This window comes from Loxodonta africana, chromosome 27, assembly GCF_030014295.1.
Source record: "Loxodonta africana isolate mLoxAfr1 chromosome 27, mLoxAfr1.hap2, whole genome shotgun sequence".
Taxonomy (NCBI): domain Eukaryota; kingdom Metazoa; phylum Chordata; class Mammalia; order Proboscidea; family Elephantidae; genus Loxodonta; species Loxodonta africana.
In genome coordinates, this window is record NC_087368.1 from 26,528,914 (window position 1) to 26,548,806 (window position 19,893).

The 19,893-nt window shown below is 40.9% G+C and overlaps 1 protein-coding gene across 1 annotated transcript in view; it reads right to left on the bottom strand.

Moving 5' to 3' along the window:
• Positions 1–19,893, bottom strand: part of NEK10 (NIMA related kinase 10) — a 210,985-nt gene that overhangs the window by 148,064 nt on the left and 43,028 nt on the right. Inside the window, exons 6-14 of the mRNA XM_023554898.2 lie at positions 19,433–19,474; positions 17,876–17,954; positions 16,734–16,801; positions 14,140–14,219; positions 13,139–13,225; positions 8,365–8,589; positions 4,609–4,748; positions 2,000–2,061; positions 351–428 (exon numbers count right to left, since the gene is read on the bottom strand). Coding sequence (XP_023410666.2) covers positions 351–428; positions 2,000–2,061; positions 4,609–4,748; positions 8,365–8,589; positions 13,139–13,225; positions 14,140–14,219; positions 16,734–16,801; positions 17,876–17,954; positions 19,433–19,474 — 861 coding nt within the window. The remainder of the gene's footprint in view (positions 1–350; positions 429–1,999; positions 2,062–4,608; positions 4,749–8,364; positions 8,590–13,138; positions 13,226–14,139; positions 14,220–16,733; positions 16,802–17,875; positions 17,955–19,432; positions 19,475–19,893) is intronic.

Below are 19,893 nucleotides of genomic sequence, written 5' to 3' on the forward strand. Positions count from 1 at the left end.
GGCTTTTTAAAGATGAAATCTGAGTGGCTGTGGTTCATGCCTGAAGACGGCCTATCATCCTCCCCTTTACTGTCTTCTGACACACAAGCAATATGTGTAATGCAACTTACTGATAAGCAAGGAAATGTATAAATAAAATCAGCGCATTCCCTCACACAGAGAAACCACTGCTAAGCCTTTCACATTGTTTTAGTATCATTCGTTTCTATATCAGCCTTTTGCACAAAATAAATTTCCTCGCAGCACAGGGACTACCACGAAACTAAAATTCTAAAAATCATAATTACTGTGTCAAAGTTTCCCCCGATTTCAATAACTTGATACTAAAGAGCAGTGAACATATTTATTACCTGTAAAAGAGTAGTTTTTGCTGCATTCTTTTGTTTGTTTGGTAAAATTAATTTTGCTATTATATACACACCATTTTCCTAGAGGAAAAAAGGGGTCGTCTTATCAGTGACCAGTGGCAAAGCAAACATAAAGAAACAACTAAACAATCTCACAATACTAAAGAAGAAATGTTAGTACACATTTTGGCAAGTTAAGTAAATATTTCAGGACAATACTAAAATGCCAATGTAATACTCTTAACACCAAAGAATGTAACCACAAACTTCAAATTTCAATTTTCTTTAAAGAATCAAGATTATAGATAATAAAATGTAATTTTTTAAGCAAGTTAAATATTTTAAAAAGATATAAGATTAAAAGGCAAAGAATGAGGGGATCCAAATATCTTTATCTTTGCATTTCAAATGCCTGACTATGGGATACAATTTCTCCCTTTATAGTTTCTGTAATTAAAGAATATATAAAGGTCAACCATTGTTTAAAAAAATAAAAGGAAAAAAAAACAAATTGAAAAAAGAAAACAAAAACTATCTTTGAAAACACAGTTAACATCCTTCTAGGCTTATGCTAATATAAATATACACGTACAGAAATCAGCCAAAAAAATTTTAATATCAACTTGTTGCTACTTTTCCATTATCAAGTAAATAATTTGCTTACTCTGTTACGTGTGGCCATTTATACCATAACCGCAAAGAGCTTTAATCTTATATTGTACATTATAACCACAAAGAGGTCTGATTAAACGTCTTACTGTATTTAATCCTTAGAGTGATTCTGTGAATTACTGTATAATTTTCCTGTTCCACATATGAGAAATCTGTAACTTTGATTCACTTGTTTTTCCAGGGGTGAAGCTAACAAGTGGTGACACCAGGAATTGAACCCCAAACTAGCTGATTCCAAATACCCTGCCCCATCAACTATCCCCTAATTTGCTGAGCTTCCACTAGGGACTTTGATCAGTGACAGTCTTACCCCTTACTTTTATAAACTTATGTATTTTGAAGTTGACACTGCATATGTTCGGCTGACCAAAAAAAAAAAAAGGTTTCCTCTGCAAAATTTAATAAGGATAACTTTTGCCACAGAAACCCATACAAGGGTTGTTTTTTAAATATATACACACACAAACACATATATAACTATATAAATAGTGGACTAATTGATGAATTATGCTTTGTGAAATCAATTTCTTGGCAATAAATATGTTGCTGGGTATGTTTTAATCACCTCTAACTGGATAATTTAATATATTCATAGTTAAAAAGGCTATATTCCTTAACTCATGGTACCCTGTATGCCTACAATTAAAGCAATTCAGAATCACTTAAAAAAAAATGGATAAAGAAAATGAAAAAGACTGAACATAATGCTAGTCAAAACGTAAGCAGAGAAACAATGTCATTGTCACTTAACCACGTCAGTTCTTTTCAAACCAAGTGAGTAAAAGGAGGGCGAGAAGAATGGAAGATAGAACTCTGTAAATTAAGTAAAATACATGAAAACATTTAAAAATCATGTGATGGGATCCCAAAACACGTGTTCTGGGATCCAGGCTTCATCACAAGGTGGGGCTGATTATGACATGGTTCTGGGACCGGCCTTAGACAGAACACTCTAGTTCCTCCAACAGGAGCCTTCTCACCTGAACCACCTGGTGGGCGTTGGTGTCGTTGAGCACCAGTTCAGTGAGGGCAGCACAGCAGGCTGGAACGAAAAGTGGAGAGGGTACGTGATCACCGCAACTGCGCTTTCACAGGTTTACTTCAATACTCTAACTCCAATGGAATTTTATCCAAGCAACAACTCAAGGACACTAACTTTCCTTCTGGCACAGCTCTGGAAAAAGAGAAACTAACCTCCCACGACTTTTAACCTCACCCTTCATGCCATTCGTGTGCAGGTACACTGCAGCAGCCTTTTACTGAGCACCTACTATGTGCTAAGCCCTGGTGGCGCAGTGGTTAAGAGCTCAGGCTGCTAACCAAAAGGTCAGCTGTTCAAATCTACCAGCCACTTCTTGGAAACCCTGTGGGGCAGTTCTACTCTGTCCAGTAGGGTTGCTATGAGTCAGAATTGACTCAATGGCACATAACAACAACTATGTGCTAGGAGGCAGGAACTGCCTTTACCTGGCTCATTGAATCCCCAGTGCTCAACATGCCTGGCACTTAGTAGGTGCTCAATAAGTATATCTACCACGTTGAATAAATGAACAAATGCTTTAAATACATTATCCAAATTAATCCTAATAATCATAGTATGTACTGTGTTTCTCAATTTTACAGATGAGAAAACTAAGGTTCAGAGAGGGCCACACAGCCAGTAAGTGAGCAGGGCCAGGAGTCTGACCCCAGCGTGCCAGACGTTCAATCCCTTGCCCTTAACGCTATCCACTCCTCCCTCCCTCTAGCCAACAGGGTGGCCTCTGATGGCATCCACACTGAGGGGGATGTTGTCCTCCCAGGGCATCTTTAAAGTACAATACCATTTCACTGAGCCCTTGCCTTGGGCCAGGCACTGTGCTATGGACTTTACATACATCCTCAGATACTTCTTACGATAACTCTCCAATACCGACACCACAACTATCATCACCATTCACACGAATGAGCAAAACTGAGGATCAGAGAGGTTAGGAACTTGCCCAAGGCCACACAGCCATCAAAGTAGGTAGAGCCAAGACTCTGACCCTACTCTTAACCCATTATGTTTTAGAAGTTTTTCCTTATTTTTCCTTTTTTTTATTGAAATATACCCAGTAAGTATGAAATATACCCAGTAAGCTGCCTAGAGGGAAAATATCTTAAGTGTCCAGCTTGGTGAGGTATCACATGTCTATATACACTGTTTGCAAACCCTGGTGGTGTCGGTTAAGTGCTACGACTACTAACCAAAAGGTCAGCAGTTTGAAGCCACCAGGCGCTCCTTGGAAACCATATGGGGCAGTTCTACTCTGTCCTGTAGGGTCGCTATGAGTCAGAATCGACTCCAAGGCAACTGGTTTGGCTTTTTTGGTACACACTGTTACTACCACCACCCAGATCAAGACAGAGGAAATTTCTAGCCTCCAAAGCTCCCTCGTGTCCTTACCCAGGCAATAGCCCTCTAATAACCCCACATCTAGGCAACCGCTCTTCTGACTGCTACCACCATCAATCTCACCCACTTTCTGAGAGAGGCCTAGAAATAACACGAGCACTGAGATTCAGCAGAGTCTGGACTCCCTGTGGAGACTTCAGACCAGAAACACCCAGCACAGGCTCCTGTACGGAGACAGAGACCTTTCACAGAAAGCAAAACAAATGTTCAAGGGGATCTTATCTCCTCCCTTCCTCACACTTCTGAGAAGAAACATCGTCTCCAATCTCCAAGAGGAAATAAACTTATTGTCCTCAAGTTGATTCCGACTCATAGCTACCTTATACGACAGAGTAGAACTGCCCTATATGGTTTCCAAGAAGTGGCTGGTGGACTTGAACTGCTGGCCTTTGGGTTAGCAGCCATTGCTCTTGACCAGTGCACCACCACGGCTCCAGGAGGAAATGAAGGGGGCAAAAAAAGTCTGCCCTTCTCCTATCCTCTCATTTCCTGCCCCTGCCCCCATGTCTGCTCTTTCCAGCTTAGGCTCTGTGCCAACTGTTGGCCCAGACAGTGCTTCTCTGCACCCAGCCTGGCCAGCAGCGCTCGGGCTACACAGACTGCAGGACTGTTGGAGGTGGCCTGCTGAAAGATCTGCGCATGCAGTGCTGCTTCTGCTCCCGTGTGCGACCTGCGGCCGCTGTCCCTGCCTTTTCTTCTGGTGCCTACTGAGTGCGAGGAAGGCTCCCCTGCACCAGGAGGGGTTAGGTATGTGCATTGCAAATGATCCCTTTAGTAGGGTGCCCCAAGATGCAGAAAACAAGAGGAAGCCTGATTCTGTTCACGGACAAACTCCATGTTTATTTCTCAGCGCATTCAGAACGTGGCAGGGAGGGGACCGTTAGTTGTATCATATCCCAGCATTTCCTCTGCACATAATGCAGAGGAAAGGGACAAAGGAACAAAGGCAATTAGAAAATGAAAGATACAGTCAGCAGAAGATGCCACCAAGAAGTTTCCAGCATCCACACGGATTTAACTTTACGTATTTTAAACTTACAAATTGGGTCTAAGCAACATTGTCATACTAATTTTATAACACCGAGTAATAATACAACATAATAAGGACATAGTACCAAAAAAAAAAAAAAAATAGTAAGATAACATAAATACCTGCTTGAAGAGAGACGATATTTTCTTGTATTTCCCGAGGGCTTAAGTCTTCTGACAAATGAAGCTGCTGGATGCGGCCAGCTGCATTTGCACTAGACAGGCTCCCAATGGAAGAACGATCGGAAACAAAATTTCTATCTCTGAAAGAGAAAAGTTAGTGCACATACCAAATTGTCGATTTTCCTTTATGGCTAGTGTTCTCTGTGTTCCACTAAAGAAGTCTTTGCCTTTACCAGTTCATAAAGTTTTCTTCTTTTGTTTCACTTTTCAATCTACCTAGAATTGACTTTGCATATGGAATGACATAGGAACCAAGCTTTGTTTTGTTTTCCTCATATACTCACTGAACTGACTCAGCAGAATTTACTGAAAAAGACTGTCCTTCCTCCCTTTTTTTTTTTTTTTCCCCATGATCCACACGGCCACCTTTCTCATCAGTCAAGGTCCTGTATCTGTGCAGGTCTGTTTGGTGACTGGCTTCTCTGCTCCAGCCAGTTCACTTGCGTCCATCTCACTGTTGATCACTCTGGAGTTTTATTTTTCCCTGAATTTCCAATCTTCCTTCATTTTAGGACAGTGTTATTATCTCTTTGAACGTGTTTTTTTCCTTTTGTTTTATTCTCTACCTCAGAAATGTCAATTATCCACATATTGAAAACCCATCGTCCACTGACCATATCTTTCATTTTCTAATTGCTTTTATTCCTTTGTCTTTTTCCTCTGCATTGTATGTATTTTTTTTTTCAAGCTTTCCCTTTATTTCACCAATTCTATTTTCTTTCTCATGCACTGGTTAATTCAACAATTCTATGAGTGTTTTCCGGTCTTCGTTTTCCTTCCTTAGCACTGCAACCTCCTTCCCTTTTTGTTGTCCTATCATCTCGTCTTTAATGTCATCTCATACATTTTGTGTTCTTTTTAATGTCTTTGATAAAATAAAGCATTTGTTTTTCTGTATAATCAGTGCAACATCTTCCATAATAGATTCTTCATCTGTCTTTTCTCTCTGCTTTGTTTTCCTTTGTTTTAAGTAGATACCATAGTTTTTTCATGTATTTATTTTTTTGTAGCAGCAGCTCTACCTGAATTCTATGTGCCCAAATACAATGAGAATGGAGTCTCCTTGGCCTTCCTCCTGTGTTATCAGGGCCAAGCTGTTGTCCTTTCTTCAGTGGTCACAGAGAAGGTAAAGGAGCTAGGCCTAGGGACAGTCACAATTGGTGGTTTTATCTGTCAACATAATTATGTTAAAATTCAAATTCTAGGGATCACTGCACCCAGTCAAGAGCGTTAGCCCTTCAGGAACTGCTTTGCCTTTGAGATTACAGGTGAAGAGAAGGTACAGGTTTCCTGAGAACTACCTTGTACCTGTGCCTGTTCATAGTCAAGATGCCAGACAATCTGGCAACTTCCACTCCTACAGCCAGGCAGCCCAGGGGGAGACACAAGCTCTGAAAGGATATTGTTTATCCAGCTGCGGTACTAAATTCTTCCAGAGTGCTGAGACATGTTTAACATAGAATAAGAGTTGACATATACCTTCTTTCCAAGGATGAGTTTTCTAACATTGCACCATAGAAATGGACTGGTAAAAAATGACTCAGGAGACTTAAAAGAACTCTTTTCTATTAAGGATTGTCATGACTTGAACAAAAAGGAAAACTGGTATGTTGTACTAAACTCAATTTTATGTGGGGAAAAAGCAGCTTTTGTCTTTGAAGTACTGCTTGATGATCACAGAATTTCATTTTGTTACTAAGAAAAAGGAAGCGCTTCTTGAGAGCAACCCACGGCTGTTGTAATAAATATGACTGTCTAATAATAGCAGCCACTATCATCATTCTATAAATTCAAGCAAAAAAAATCTTTGGCAATGGAGCTTTTTAATTATTGCGACCAAGAGACTAGGTTATGATAACACAGACCTAATGAAAGAGTCATACTTTAAAGTATTTAATATTTTAATATCATATTCATTAAAAATATATATTTTTTTATTATTCATAAAAGCAAATAGATTGCCAACACTCTATAATTTTTTTCCTTTGTTTAGGTAATGAGAAATCATTAACAAATGACTGTTCATATCTCTACAGCCTGTTCTTATGCTTTGGTGTATTTCCTCTGAGAAAATGAACTTAGTAACACATAATTCCACGGTAGCCCTAGGGGCATACCAAGTACAAAGTCTGAATAATATTGATTTGATAATATCTAGTCCTATTAAAATTGGTAAGTCACTCTGCTTTTATTGGAGTTTGCTTTATTTCTGCACTACAGATCATACATGGGATGTCTTCCAAGTAGGCATATTGCTTTTTAACTTTGATTCAGTGCCGTGGGGCTGAATTATGCTTCATAATCATGTTAGGTAACAAGAGTTTCCCAAGGGTGGGACCAAAAGACGTTATAATTCAATATTTCAATATATCTAATACACAAAAAACGATAGTTAAATTGTAACATACTTCAAGAGAATTCCAACTGGCAGCTATTTTAACAAACCATCCCTTCCCTGTCTTCCTGGCTTTAAGCATCATTGGGATTCCACTTTCAAAAGAGACATAAGAATACCGACTTCAGAGGACTGCAATGAAGATTAAAAGGAAAAGTAAAAGCAACTGACCTGGGGTCAATAACACGGTAATCACTTGACTAATGATATTTTCCCTTGTTTTAAATAAGGACTATACATAAATGGAAACTGTGGTAGCACGGTGGTTAAGAGCTACAGCCGTTATCCAAAAGGCTGGCAGTTCGAATCCACCAGGTGCTCCTCAGAAACCCTATGGGGCAGTTCTACTCTGTCCTATAGGGTCGCTATGAGTCAGAATAGGGTTTGATTTTTGGTCTATACATAAATAAACATCTTATTTTAAGTAAAGACTATACAATATAGGGAGGGTGGCTATGTTGGAGCCCCAGTGGTGCCCTGGTTAAGAACTCGGATGCTAACCAAGAGGATGGCAGTTCATATCTACCAGCCATTCCTTGGAAACCCTATAGGGCAGTTCTACTCTGTCCTATAGGATCGCTGAGTCAGGACTGACTGGACAGCAACGAGTTTGGTTTTTTGGTCTACATCTGTTCCTTTAATATGGGCTTTGCTTTATTTTTATAGATAGATTATATACAGTATTAGAAAAATATTAGTAATCATTGTACTTGTTGGCATTACAATGTACATATACTGATTGAATGAAAAGGTAACAACACCGCAGTTGTCTTTGGGTTACTGGATTTCCTTCAGCCTATGTTTGCAGTCTGATGACTTACTACATGTCTGCACTGTACTACAGGCTGGTGAAGCAAAGATAAAAATATCATGGTTCCAAGGAAACTTAAAAGACAAATGCCCCTGACATTGATTTAGAGCATGTTTATGACAATATAAACAACTTTGGGAAACATGAACAACTAGAGAAGGCTCAGAGCAGGAGGCAGCAAGCTGAGCATGTACCCATCCACCATCTTGTAGAAGAAGTCCCCAAACCAAACCCACTGCCACCGAGTCGGTCTTGACTCGTAGCGATCCTATAGGACAGAGTAGAGCTGCCCCACAGGATTTCCAAGGCTATAATCTTTACGGAAGCAGGCCGCCACAAACTCCTCCCATGGAGAGGCTGGTGGGTTCAAACCACTGACCTTTCAGTTAGCAACTGAGTGCTAAACCACTGCATCACCAGGGCTCCACTGTAGAAGTTCCCAGTAATCCAATAATTACCGCAAAGTGGGCACATGCTCACTGTGACTCACCCTTGTAAAATATGAAGGATCTGCTTGATGCCTCCCCAAATGCGAATTTCCACACTGGTCTCAGGGTCCTCACACACCTGAACCAGAATCCAGACAACACTCCAGAGTAGTTTCAGGTGGTCAGAGTGGAGCAGACTGAGAAGGACAGGTATCCCCTCGTAGAGCTTCACCTGTTCTTTCACCTGAGGTTCAGCACAAAGTAGGCGCAGTAACTCGGCAGTCAGTCTGAAAGGGGATGGGGAAGGTGAAGATAAGAACCACAACGCTCATGGGCTACTGACTTTACATTTAGACTAGTGCTATCAGCATGGCATGAATTATGACTCCCATGTTTTCTAAGTCACCAGTCAACAAACTTTTTCTAAAAAGGACCAGAGAGTTAACACTGTCGGCTTTGCGGGCTATACGACCTCTGTCTCAACTACTCAACTCTGACTTGCAGCATGAAAGAAGCCATAGATAATATGTAATAGAATGGGCATGGCTGTGTTGCAATAAAGCTTTATTTACAAAAACAGGACGCAGGTCAAATTTAGCCTGCAAGTCGTAATTTGCTGACTGCTGTTCTAAATCGTATCCTCATTGGTCTGACCTAAAAACCTATTAACCAGAATTCAGTATTCAGCACATACAATGTGTCCTGTGTTGTGGCTAAACATAAAAGAAAAAAAGGTCTTATTCTATTCTTCAAAATTTACCATGTAGTTGCAAAAACAAGACATTCATACAAACTGAATAAATATATATATTACATGTATTATAGAATTAAAATAAAATAATGGCATAAGACAAGTTCAGCACAACTCTGAAAAATGATGGCAATAAATGTTTCAGGGAATCCTCCCAGTCCTCCAGGCTCCATGCTCTAAGCACTGTTCCTGGGTGGGGTCAGTCATTCCCATGCCTTCAAACACCACGACTACCCTAACACTGTGATCTCCGTCCTGACCTCCAGAACTTCTAGCCACGTAAATATCCAACAGGTATTCATCCCACTGTGTCTAAAATCCAAGTCACCACCCTCCTCCCCAAATCTGCTCTTCCTCTTCTATTCCTGGTCTTGACATGCCACCACATTTCTTTCAAATCTCTAAGCCAGAAGATTGGGAGACATCCTAGATACTTCCTTCTCTTTCCCTAACCCACCACTATCCATTAAGAGGCCACAGTGCCCCCTATTTCCTGGGAATCCTGGGTTTGATTCTCTGGTAAACCATACAGGTAGCTAAACCCACTGCTCCTCCTATCCTGTGATCCTTGGTCATTCTCAAGATACAAGGCTCTCCCCTCATCCACATCTTGGATACTCTCATTCATGTACCCGTTGCTACTGAGTCAATTCCAACTCACAGCGACCCTATAGGACAGGGTAGAACTGCCCCTGTGAAGTTTCAAAGGCTGTAATCTTTTTATTTATTTAATTGTACTTTAGATGAAGGTTTACAGAACAAACTAGTTTCTCATTAAACAGGTAGTACACACATTGTTTTACAACATTGGTTAACATGGCAACACTCTCCCTTCTCACCCCTGGGTTCCCTATTACCAGCTTTCCTGTCCCCTCCTGCCTTCTAATCCTTGGCCCTAGGCTGGTGTGCCCTTTTAGTCTCGTTTTGTTTTATGGGCCTGTCCACTCTTTGGCTGAAGGCGCTAAAAGGGTGTCCAGGGGCCACACTCTCAGTGCGTCTCCAGACTCTGTCAGACCAGCAAGTCTGGTCTTTCTTTTTGAGTTAGAATTTTGTTCTACATTTTTCTCCAGCTCTGTCTGGAACCCTCTATTGTGATCCCTGTCAGAGCAGTCAGTGGTGGAAGCCAGGCACCATCTAGGTGTACTGGGCTCGGTATGGTGGAGACCATGGTGGATATGGTCCATTAGTCCTTTGGACTAATCTTTCCCTTTTATCTTCAGTTTTCTTCATTCTTCCTTGCTCCCAAAGGGGTGAGACCAGTGGATTATCCTAGATGGCCACTCACAGGCTTTTAAAACCCCAAACGCTACTCACCAAAGTATACTGTAGAACATTTTCACAAAGGCTGTTAATCTTTATGGGAAAAGATTGCCAGGTCTTTTCTCCCAAGGAGCTAATGGGTGGGTTTGAACCACTGGCCTTTTGGTCAGCAGGCAAGCTCTTAACCTGTGCCACCATGGTTCCTCTCAGTCATATACTCTTCCCAACTGTCCATGATTCCTGTCACTTCCAATCTTTTCTGCTCAGCCATTCAGAACCCATGTTTTGGGTTCTTCAGCTTCTTAAACTTTCTACACCAAACATTCCTTTCTCTAAGTGGATCTTATTGTGTGGATATATTCCCCACCCCACACAAACACTGCTTTCAGAGTCATCTTTCAAAACAATCTGATCATGCTTAAAATCTTTCTGTGAGTCCCCACAGCATTCATGATACAGTCAGCATCCCTTATTTAAACCACAGTACCCATCATGACCTGGCTACAGGTGTTGCCTCATCTAGAAAATGTGGGAAATAATGGGGTTATTATGCGGATCAGGTGAGTTAACACACATAAGTATTTAGAGCAGGGCACAGCATGTAGAAAGTGCTAACCAAAAATTCCCCGTTTTTTAAACTCATCATTAACTGTCTATTCTACTTTCCTGGCAATTCCCGTCTTGCACCCTATGCAGCAGTTATACCCAACCATGCACACTTCTCAAGCAGGAACCATTTCATGCCTTCAGTCAGAGTACATTCTATTTACACTTGCTCTCTCCCCCTGCCTGGTAACTCCTTCCTCCAGGAACCCTGGCATGAGCCCTTTCTCTAACTGCAAGGACTCTGCTCCACACTCTCAGACCACCCTGGGTACCATCTGCCATACCACTTACAGCACCAAAATGGAACCGTTGGTTTGCCTGGTCCCTCCAACGCACATCTTTGGATTTCCAAAAACTGGCTCATGGTCTGGCACCTTGATTTTTTGGGTGACTGAGTTCAGATTACGAAGTCTATATAGTGTGTAAAGGAGGGATAAATCAGCTTGATTGAAAATCCGAGGGGATTTACTAGGAGTCAAGTTGTCAGGGTTTCACTGCTGGACATTTGTTATCTATTTTGCCTCTTTAGAAAATTCTGACTTACTCAACTAAATATCAAATGATGTGGGGTGTAACTCTACTCAAAAACAACCTAATAACAATCTGGACACAGTAATTCTTCAGACCGATATGAGGTTCCAGGAAAAATGAATCCATTTGACTCTAGATTCTGTTTTGAGTTATAAAAACAGGTGATCATGAAAAAGTCAGTAACTTTCTTCCTTTATTTTACCTGCCTTAAGTGAAAAGGATTTTAGAAATGTAATCTTTTGTTCAGCAACAACATGAAATTACTAAAAATGGAGCCACCTCAGTTTCTTTACAAAAAAAGAAAATAAAATTAATTAGGATGTGATCATGAGATTTATATAATTAGACTATACATAAATCTATACAATTAGATTTTTATAATTAGACTCTATGGCGGTTAAATAGAACTAATGGTAAATCAATCGATATACCTCTTTGCTACAGCTTCTTTATATAAACTTAAATTGAAAATGAATGCCAAGCTGACCCATGGTATTCAATTAACAGTGTAAATAAACCCATTGCCGCTGAGTCGATTCTGACTCACAGCGACCCTGTAGGAAAGAATAGAACTGCCCCATAGGGTTTCCAAGGAGCTACCTGGTGGATGGGAACTGCCGACCTTTTGGTTAGCTGTACCTCTTACCCACTACACCACCAGGGTTTCAGCATGACATAATAACAATAAGCATTTATATCAAATATAAGACATTATCTTTCTGGTGAGATAAGTTCCTCTATGTGGCCTTTTGTCTTGGCTCTTTGGAAAAATAGCTTGAGAGATTTTTCCCCTAAGCCTTGAGGAGTTACCCTTTGCCCTAGTTTCCTACCCTAGAAGGTTTGTGGCATTTCCTGAGTAAGCCGTAAACATCTTGGTTTGATACTTTACATCTGGCCCTGAGCTGCAGCCTGTCCTGTGATTGGTATGCACCTTGCAGGGACTGGTTAACAGACTATGCAAATGAAGTATCTGTGGCCTACTGAGAGGGGATTGGTCAGTTCGTGGCCCTGGTGAGAGGGCCATGCCTTGAAATTGATGAGGAGTTTGTAGATATAAGCAGCCAACCCCACACCCCACAGAGGCTTCAGAGACAGAAGGAAGCAGGAAGAAAAGCAGCAGGAAAGAGTGAATGAAAGGAAGAAAGAAGAGAGAAGAAAAGAGAGGGAGGAGACAAGGAACCTCCTCAAAGATTGTAACACAGGTCAAAGACTGTAACAAGACAATGACAGGCCCAGAAGGGGCCCTACAGCAGAGCCAGCCGGAACAGGCCTAGACGTGGCTCTGCAGCAGAATTGGCGGTGACAGATGGCAGGGTCAAGAGGAGCCTGTCCTGCACTGAAGAAGGGAGACTTTGCCCACATGTGTTTTGATCCTGATCCCCAGTTGTACCCTGTTACTTCCTTAATAAACCACTTAACTGGTTTACGGTCTGTGAGTTCTGTATGGCCATTACAATGAATTATCAAACCCAGAAGAGAAGTAGAAAGTGCTGTGGGCGGGACAGGTGGTGTTAGAATTGGTTAAAAAAAAAAAAAAGAAGTTGGAGGGTGGAAGTATATCTGATCTCTACACCTCATGGGAATCAGCTTTGGGCTGATCCTGGTCATTATCTCCCCCGAAGTTAGACAGGTTCTGACGATACCGCTCCCACCATTTTACAGTCTTCTTCCCCTGTTAACAATCCTACCTTTTGGAAAGCAAGTCATAGTCATGTAAAATCATCAGCAGGTTCTCTACAATGTTGAGTTCACTTATCTTCTCCCTACATTCTGGACTACAAATTAAAAAATATTAAGGACTACTAAAAACATATTTTACCTAATTCACTTATTTAATATCGTAGCTCGTATAGTGTCTCAGGATGGGACTCAAGTGCAATTCATCCCCATGGGCAGGGTCAATCAAATTCTAACATCCAATAAGTACTCTATGTCATAAATGTAAATAATTTTATTTAGTAATAATATGCTGATAACACAATTTCATTTCTCTAAAAGGAATCATATGCTACTCACACATACACACACACACACAAAAATCCATTCATTTGTATAAAAACATATTTAAATCTATTTTATTTAAAATGGAGTCCTGGTGGAGCAGTGGTTAAGAGCTTAGCTGCTAACCAAAAGGTCCACAGTTCAAATCCACCAGTTGCTTCTTGGAAACCCTATTCAGCAGTTCTACCCTGTCCTGCAGGGTTGCTGTAAGTCGGAATCTACTCGGTGGCAATGAGTTTCATTTGGTTTGGTTTTATTTAAAATAATCATGTCATCTACAGGGGGGCAGGGTTATCTAAGAATTTTTTAGAAGGCCAAAAATACTTGAAAATATTTTGTGCGAGCTATAAATTAATTAAAAAACGAGGCTTCCTTTCCAAAGAAATGGTATGATTATTTTTAAAAGCAGAAGTAATTGAGGGTTAGATAAAAATGCTAGGTAAATATTTCTGGACATGAACAAAAAAGTGAATTTTAAACTGTGAATTGCCTTTCCAACCTAAATTTTAAAATGAAGCTTTTTCCATCCAGGATTCTCTTCCACATACTAACGTGATTCCATGTTTACTTTTCAGGAATTTTAACCAGTAGGTGGCAAAGCGACTACAGACACTGACCAGTTTGTGCCCACCCCTCCCACCTGAACTGCTGTGATGTAACCGGGAAGTATTTTATAAAATACACTTACCTTTCAGCTAAACTAGCCAAAGCCAAGAGCGCCCCCAACAGAACATTGGTGTCTCGGGCACCGAGCAAGTTTACTAATATCTGAAAAATGAAATAAAATAAAATTTAGTTAGATAAGTACTAGAAGCTTCTCGAATGGTATAATGTTTCCCTCTAAAGATCAGGGAGGCTTAAACTTAACAGTTTTGTTAGCCATTCAAAACATCCAGTTCTTTACAGGGGGTGGGTGTGGGTCACCTTCTTACTTTGAAACTCTTGCAGCCATTCCCTGCCTGGGACAAAAAGAGGCCAAACTACATAACCAGACGGAAATTAAAAAAAAAAAAAAAAAACCCAAACCTGTTGCCATTGAGTCCAATCCGACTCATAGCGACCCTGTAGGAAAGAGCAGAACTTCCCCCATAGAGTTTCCAAGAAGTGCCCGGTGGATTTGAACTGCGCACCTTTTGGTTAGCGGCTGTGGCTCTTAACCACTACGTCACCAGGGTTTCCCAGACGGGAATGCTACCCTGTATCTCCATGTACCCAAGGGGCTTTGCTCTGCCACTTCTCACTCCTCCCCAGGGAGCAGTGAGTAGAAAGAATGACCTTAAGAAGAATACTGATAGCAAGGGGTCTTTGAGAACTCACTAGGATTTCACTAAATTCTCAAGCGCTGGGCACTTTCCAAATTGCGGAATTACTTTTTGCATAAATGTTGAAGCTCTTTTCTTTTTTCCAAGCTATGAAACATACGTTAACACTATGGAGTGTTTCCCTCATAGATTTTCAGACTCCTAATCCATACAGAAAGGGCATCACTCAGTGTTCCCAGGGATCATCTCTACCTGACTTAACTGGAAGTTTTCTGTATCTTATCAGTTGCCTTCCTCGAATTCCCATTACTGCAAGTTCACTTACCTTCTCTCTACACTTCCAGTACTCAGAGCCCCCAAAAGGTACACGCCCAAACATACTCTGGAGCTCTGGTAGTGCAGTGGTTAAGAGCTCGGCTGCTAACCAAAAGGTCGACAGTTCAAATCCACCAGGCGCTCCTTGGAAACCCTATGGGGCAGCTCTACCCTGTCCTATAGGGTCAGAATCGACTCGCCGCAATGGGTTAAACACAGTCCAGGCCGTAGATGCAACCTGTGGAACAACTGCTGGAGTGACTTTTTGGTTTCCATTACATGGACTTTCTCTCCTTTATGATTTCTTTTTTTTCACAAAGCTATTAATATCTTTATTTCCCTGATCTCTTCTTTTTTCCTTCTCACTTTTTATTTCCCCTCCCCATCTTCTAACTTCAGTCACTCGAATATCATTTTCACAACTTTTGCCGTATGCTCGTAATACCATAATGCCAACTCAAAAATTCCCTTCAAACCCTAAGCGACAATACCAGTGACATACACAGCTACTGAAATGAAGAATGCCACTCTGCATGCCACCTGGAGTCATCCACACGCCAGGAGCGGCGCGTATTAACACACTGCAGGCAAGCTTACTCTCCTACGTGCCAGAAAGCGGCTGCCTTTCCACTGGGGTTTGGCAGCTCAGCAGGCGATTGAAATTGGCTCTAGGCGGCCACCATCTAAACAGTCCTGCTATAAATATGAATTTAGCCTCTTTTGATTAAATCTGCATTCATCCATCTTTGCTTTGCATTCAATCCATATGTCATCTTATTATTTGTTATGAAGTTGAACCACATAAAATTGCCTATATTCACCCATTTTTTGACGTACAAACCATGGCAATTTCATATGGTTCAAACTAATATAACCGCACGTGCCATTGTGTGCCTACATGTGTACGTGTGTGTGCGTGTATACATACATACAGAGCCCTGGTGGTGCAATGGTTAAGCCCTCAACTGCTAACCGAAGGGTCAACGATTCAAACCCACCAGCCACTCCACAGGCGAAAAATGGGGCAGTCTACTTCTGTAAAGGTCACAGCCTTGGAAACCCTATGGGGCAGGATTTCTATGAATCAGAATGAACTCAGTAGCAACTGGTTTATATATACACGTATCACACACACACACGGTTAAGTTACACATATAGCCAAAATTTTTCCAGGAACTTTTAAATAAAGCAATATATTTCAAAAAAAAATCAAACCTGCTGCTGTCAAGTCAATTCCGACTCATAGCAACCCTATAGGACAGAGTAGAACTGCCCCACAGGGTTTCCAAGGTTGTAAATCTTTGTGGAAACAGACTGCCACATCTTTCTCCCTCAGAGTGGCTGGTGGGTTCGACCTGCCAACCTCTCAGTTAGCAACCGAGTATTTAACCCCAGTGCCATACTTAGTTGGTGTTAAAAGGCACAGGGAAAAAAAAAAAAAAAAAACGTTTCAGAAAACCATCATTTACTGTTTCTATATTTATTTTTTTTTTATATTTATTACTTAGGCTGAATTCACTCGACGGCAACGGGTTTGGGCTGGTAAAGCATATAAAAGGGTTGGCAGAGACTCACAGTTCCAGGCCAGGTTGGCATGTTTATGAATTATAATTAGCATGTGGCTTGGCCACAAAGCCTCTGAACCTGGCCATGCGAATCACTGCCAAGTGGTGCCAAAGAGTTAACTCTTTCATGGACCACTCACCTTGTGGGCTCCACTTGTGGTGACCCATTCTCTTTGGTCTTTGACAGCAGCCAGTTTTTGAAAAATATCTATAAAGGAAGAAAATCGCTCAGTGAGGGACCCAGAGCTGAAAAGGGGCAGTATTCACAGAATCTCACACCTGAAACACTGCTGGGCAAGCAGAGAAAGGGCAAGCTGGACATGGAGAACACAAAAAGGGCCATGAGGGATGGGGTTATTTTTTAACCTCAAGAGTTATCCCCTCAAGCACAGCTCATATTTATTTTATAATATTATTGTAATAATGAAATCTGGAAAGACCAAAAAGAGCCAAACATTTCCTTCCTCTTAAAGCTGAACAAGTTCCTTAACGTCATTACAAGTTCAAAGTGAGATCTAGTCTTCAAATGTCCTCCCTGCAAAGATTTCAACCTATAAAGAGGACAGAGAAGGCCAGTGACGTTTCTGAGAGACTTCCTGGTGCCTAGGGATTACAACGGACTCATTTCTCACTGTAACTAGTTGGGAAGCAGTGTGCTGCCCCACTGACAAATATGGGAAACCAACCTCCCCACGCAGAATCACTAGGCTAGCACCCCACAACAACAGGAAGCCTGTGGCTCATCAGGCCTGGATGGAATATAGGGCTGGTAGAGACTCCAAAGGGACAGGTCACCTACACAGACCAATGCTTTCACATCATCGTTTTCACATGAGGACTTTGTTTTTCTTTTTAGGTTCTGAACATTCAGATTCTATAAGGCCGGTATTACTATTAACCCTATTTTATAGATGAAAGCTGAATAGCCTCTGGTTTAATAGACATTTTTGATTCAATAGAAGTCAAAGGAGTAAAAATATTTTTACCAAAATTTGCTCTTATGGAAGTCTCTCTTGCATTAAATAAAGTAAGCTTAGGCTCGATAATGATCTTCTTAAACATGAAAATTGTGCTTTTCAAGGTCAGAGTTGTGTCCTAAAAGTCTTCCTTCTGAGGGTATTTTGCTACTGAATATAATAACAATTGGCCTGGACACTCATCACCCTAATTGTGTATGGGTCTGTTCATAAATGTTCAAAGTCTCTTTTTTTCCTGCTGCAAACACCATAACTGTTTATCCTAGCCAGTCGGGAAGGTTGACTGTGCCCCCAACAGCGCTTACACGTCATGTTGACCAGCTTGTCCACGCTGTGTTGCTCCTCTCCGTAGCCCAGGTACTCATTGGCCACAATCTCCATGTACTGCAGGGAAGACCAAAGTAACAAGGGCGTCAAAGGGAGGACACCAAAAGCAAACAAGCGGTGATGGACAAGAATGCGCACTTCTTAAAATGAGCTGCAGGTGGCGCAAGAGATTCACCAAATAACAATGAGTGCGCCTTCTGGACCTGTTTCACCCAAGCATGAGGTGATTGGGTTTCTGGATTCTTTACCTTCTCTGACATGCACTGAAAGCTGAGAAAGGGACCATGGAAAGACTGAAGAAGCTCTCAAAAGTCCCAAAATATCTTGTAACTGAACACATTTGTGGTGTAAATTTTGCATCCAAATATAAGATACATACAAGATGTACAATATGCAGTACATAGAATTTTAATTCTTCGGTGTACCTTTTCAGTAGTTTTTTTTTTTTAACAAACTGCATATATTTCATTGACTTTATATATTATAATATTCAAAATTGTATCTAACCAGTTACATGCAGATAGCAATAATCAGAATAGAATGAGGGTAGGGGAGTCTGATAATTCGTCACTGTGAATAGTCAATTACAATAAGAAACAGGCTCAGAGAAACCCACAAAATTTCAGATATTAGCATGGGAGCTAAAGTGGATAAGGAAATCCAGTTTACCTAAGTTCCCTTTACAATAAAATTTTATGAAAAACTATTTCCTTAAATGAGGTAAACCTCTAGACAATTGATTTTTTTTCTTATGAATCAAAACTGAACATGTTTGTATCCATTTCTCAAGAATGAGAATGTAAGAAAATAAAATAGATCGAACATTGAATTCCTTTTAAACTTCATCTTCCATTAGTAATTCCGAATGAGCTCGTAGGGCCGCAGGGTTATTATGAAAATCATTTTCTCTGTGCACATTATATGTCTTAGGGACTGGGCCATTCCAATGCAATGACATGCCTGGAAATCGTGTTTTATTGTATTAATAAGTCCAAGCTTTTGACTTGCTCAGCATATGGATCCACCTGCTTACCTTCCCTCAGCAGTTACCAAAGCAGAAAAATAAATGAAGTCAAGATCATTCCTCCTGTGATCATTTATTGATCAGTTCTTTATTAAAACTTTAACGAGCACGGTATTTTTTTTTTTTTTTGTAAACAAGTTAGGAACATCTTCATAACCACTGTTTTCCCCCATTCTCTGGTTTGTGTGGTTTTAAGGATGAAAGCCTGCCAGCCAGTGCCCATTTCTTTTCGTTACTAACTAAAGACATAGGACCTTTGACAGCACATTCTCACTTCAACAGGCTGGGTAAAGTGAGCCCAATTAGCCAGAACTAAATGTCAGGGTGACCTTCTTACTCCGCGAGTAACATGCCTCATGCTCACACTTAGGAACCCCACCTGTTGCCCCCCACCACCAGCAGGCAGCATAACACAAGAGAGCCATCTTCCGTCAAAGCACCTATCGATCCTTGCCCAGAGCCATGGCACAGAAGGCAAAGGCAAGACCAACCGCCCCAAGAGGAATCTTACCTGAGCTAGGTTTTCAATCCCACCCAAGCTATGGAGTGTTTCCTAATAAAAACAAGAGAATACATATTAGAGACGAGGGTGGAGGGAGGAGTCTATTTTACTTGCAATTTCTTTATCAAGTCACTAGATTTACAATTATTTCTTGAAGGTCTCCATTCCAACATAAATACGGAACACCTTAGTGTTTGTCGCCCATACTACATTTAAACTACATTTAAGATAAGCTGCTGATACATATGAAAGTTGAGTTGAGATTAAGAGAATGTATATGTGCTCAGAATTGCAGCCTGCTTCCTTGTTTTTCTACTTCTTCAACATGTCATCAGTAAATGAGAGCTGGGAAGAGCTGTTAGCTACCACTGTATTCAACCCCTCATGTTACAGATGAGGAAAACTGAAGCCCAGAAGGGAAACCATATTGCCTAAGTGATTGTACGAGAGAATCCAGCACCAACCAACCC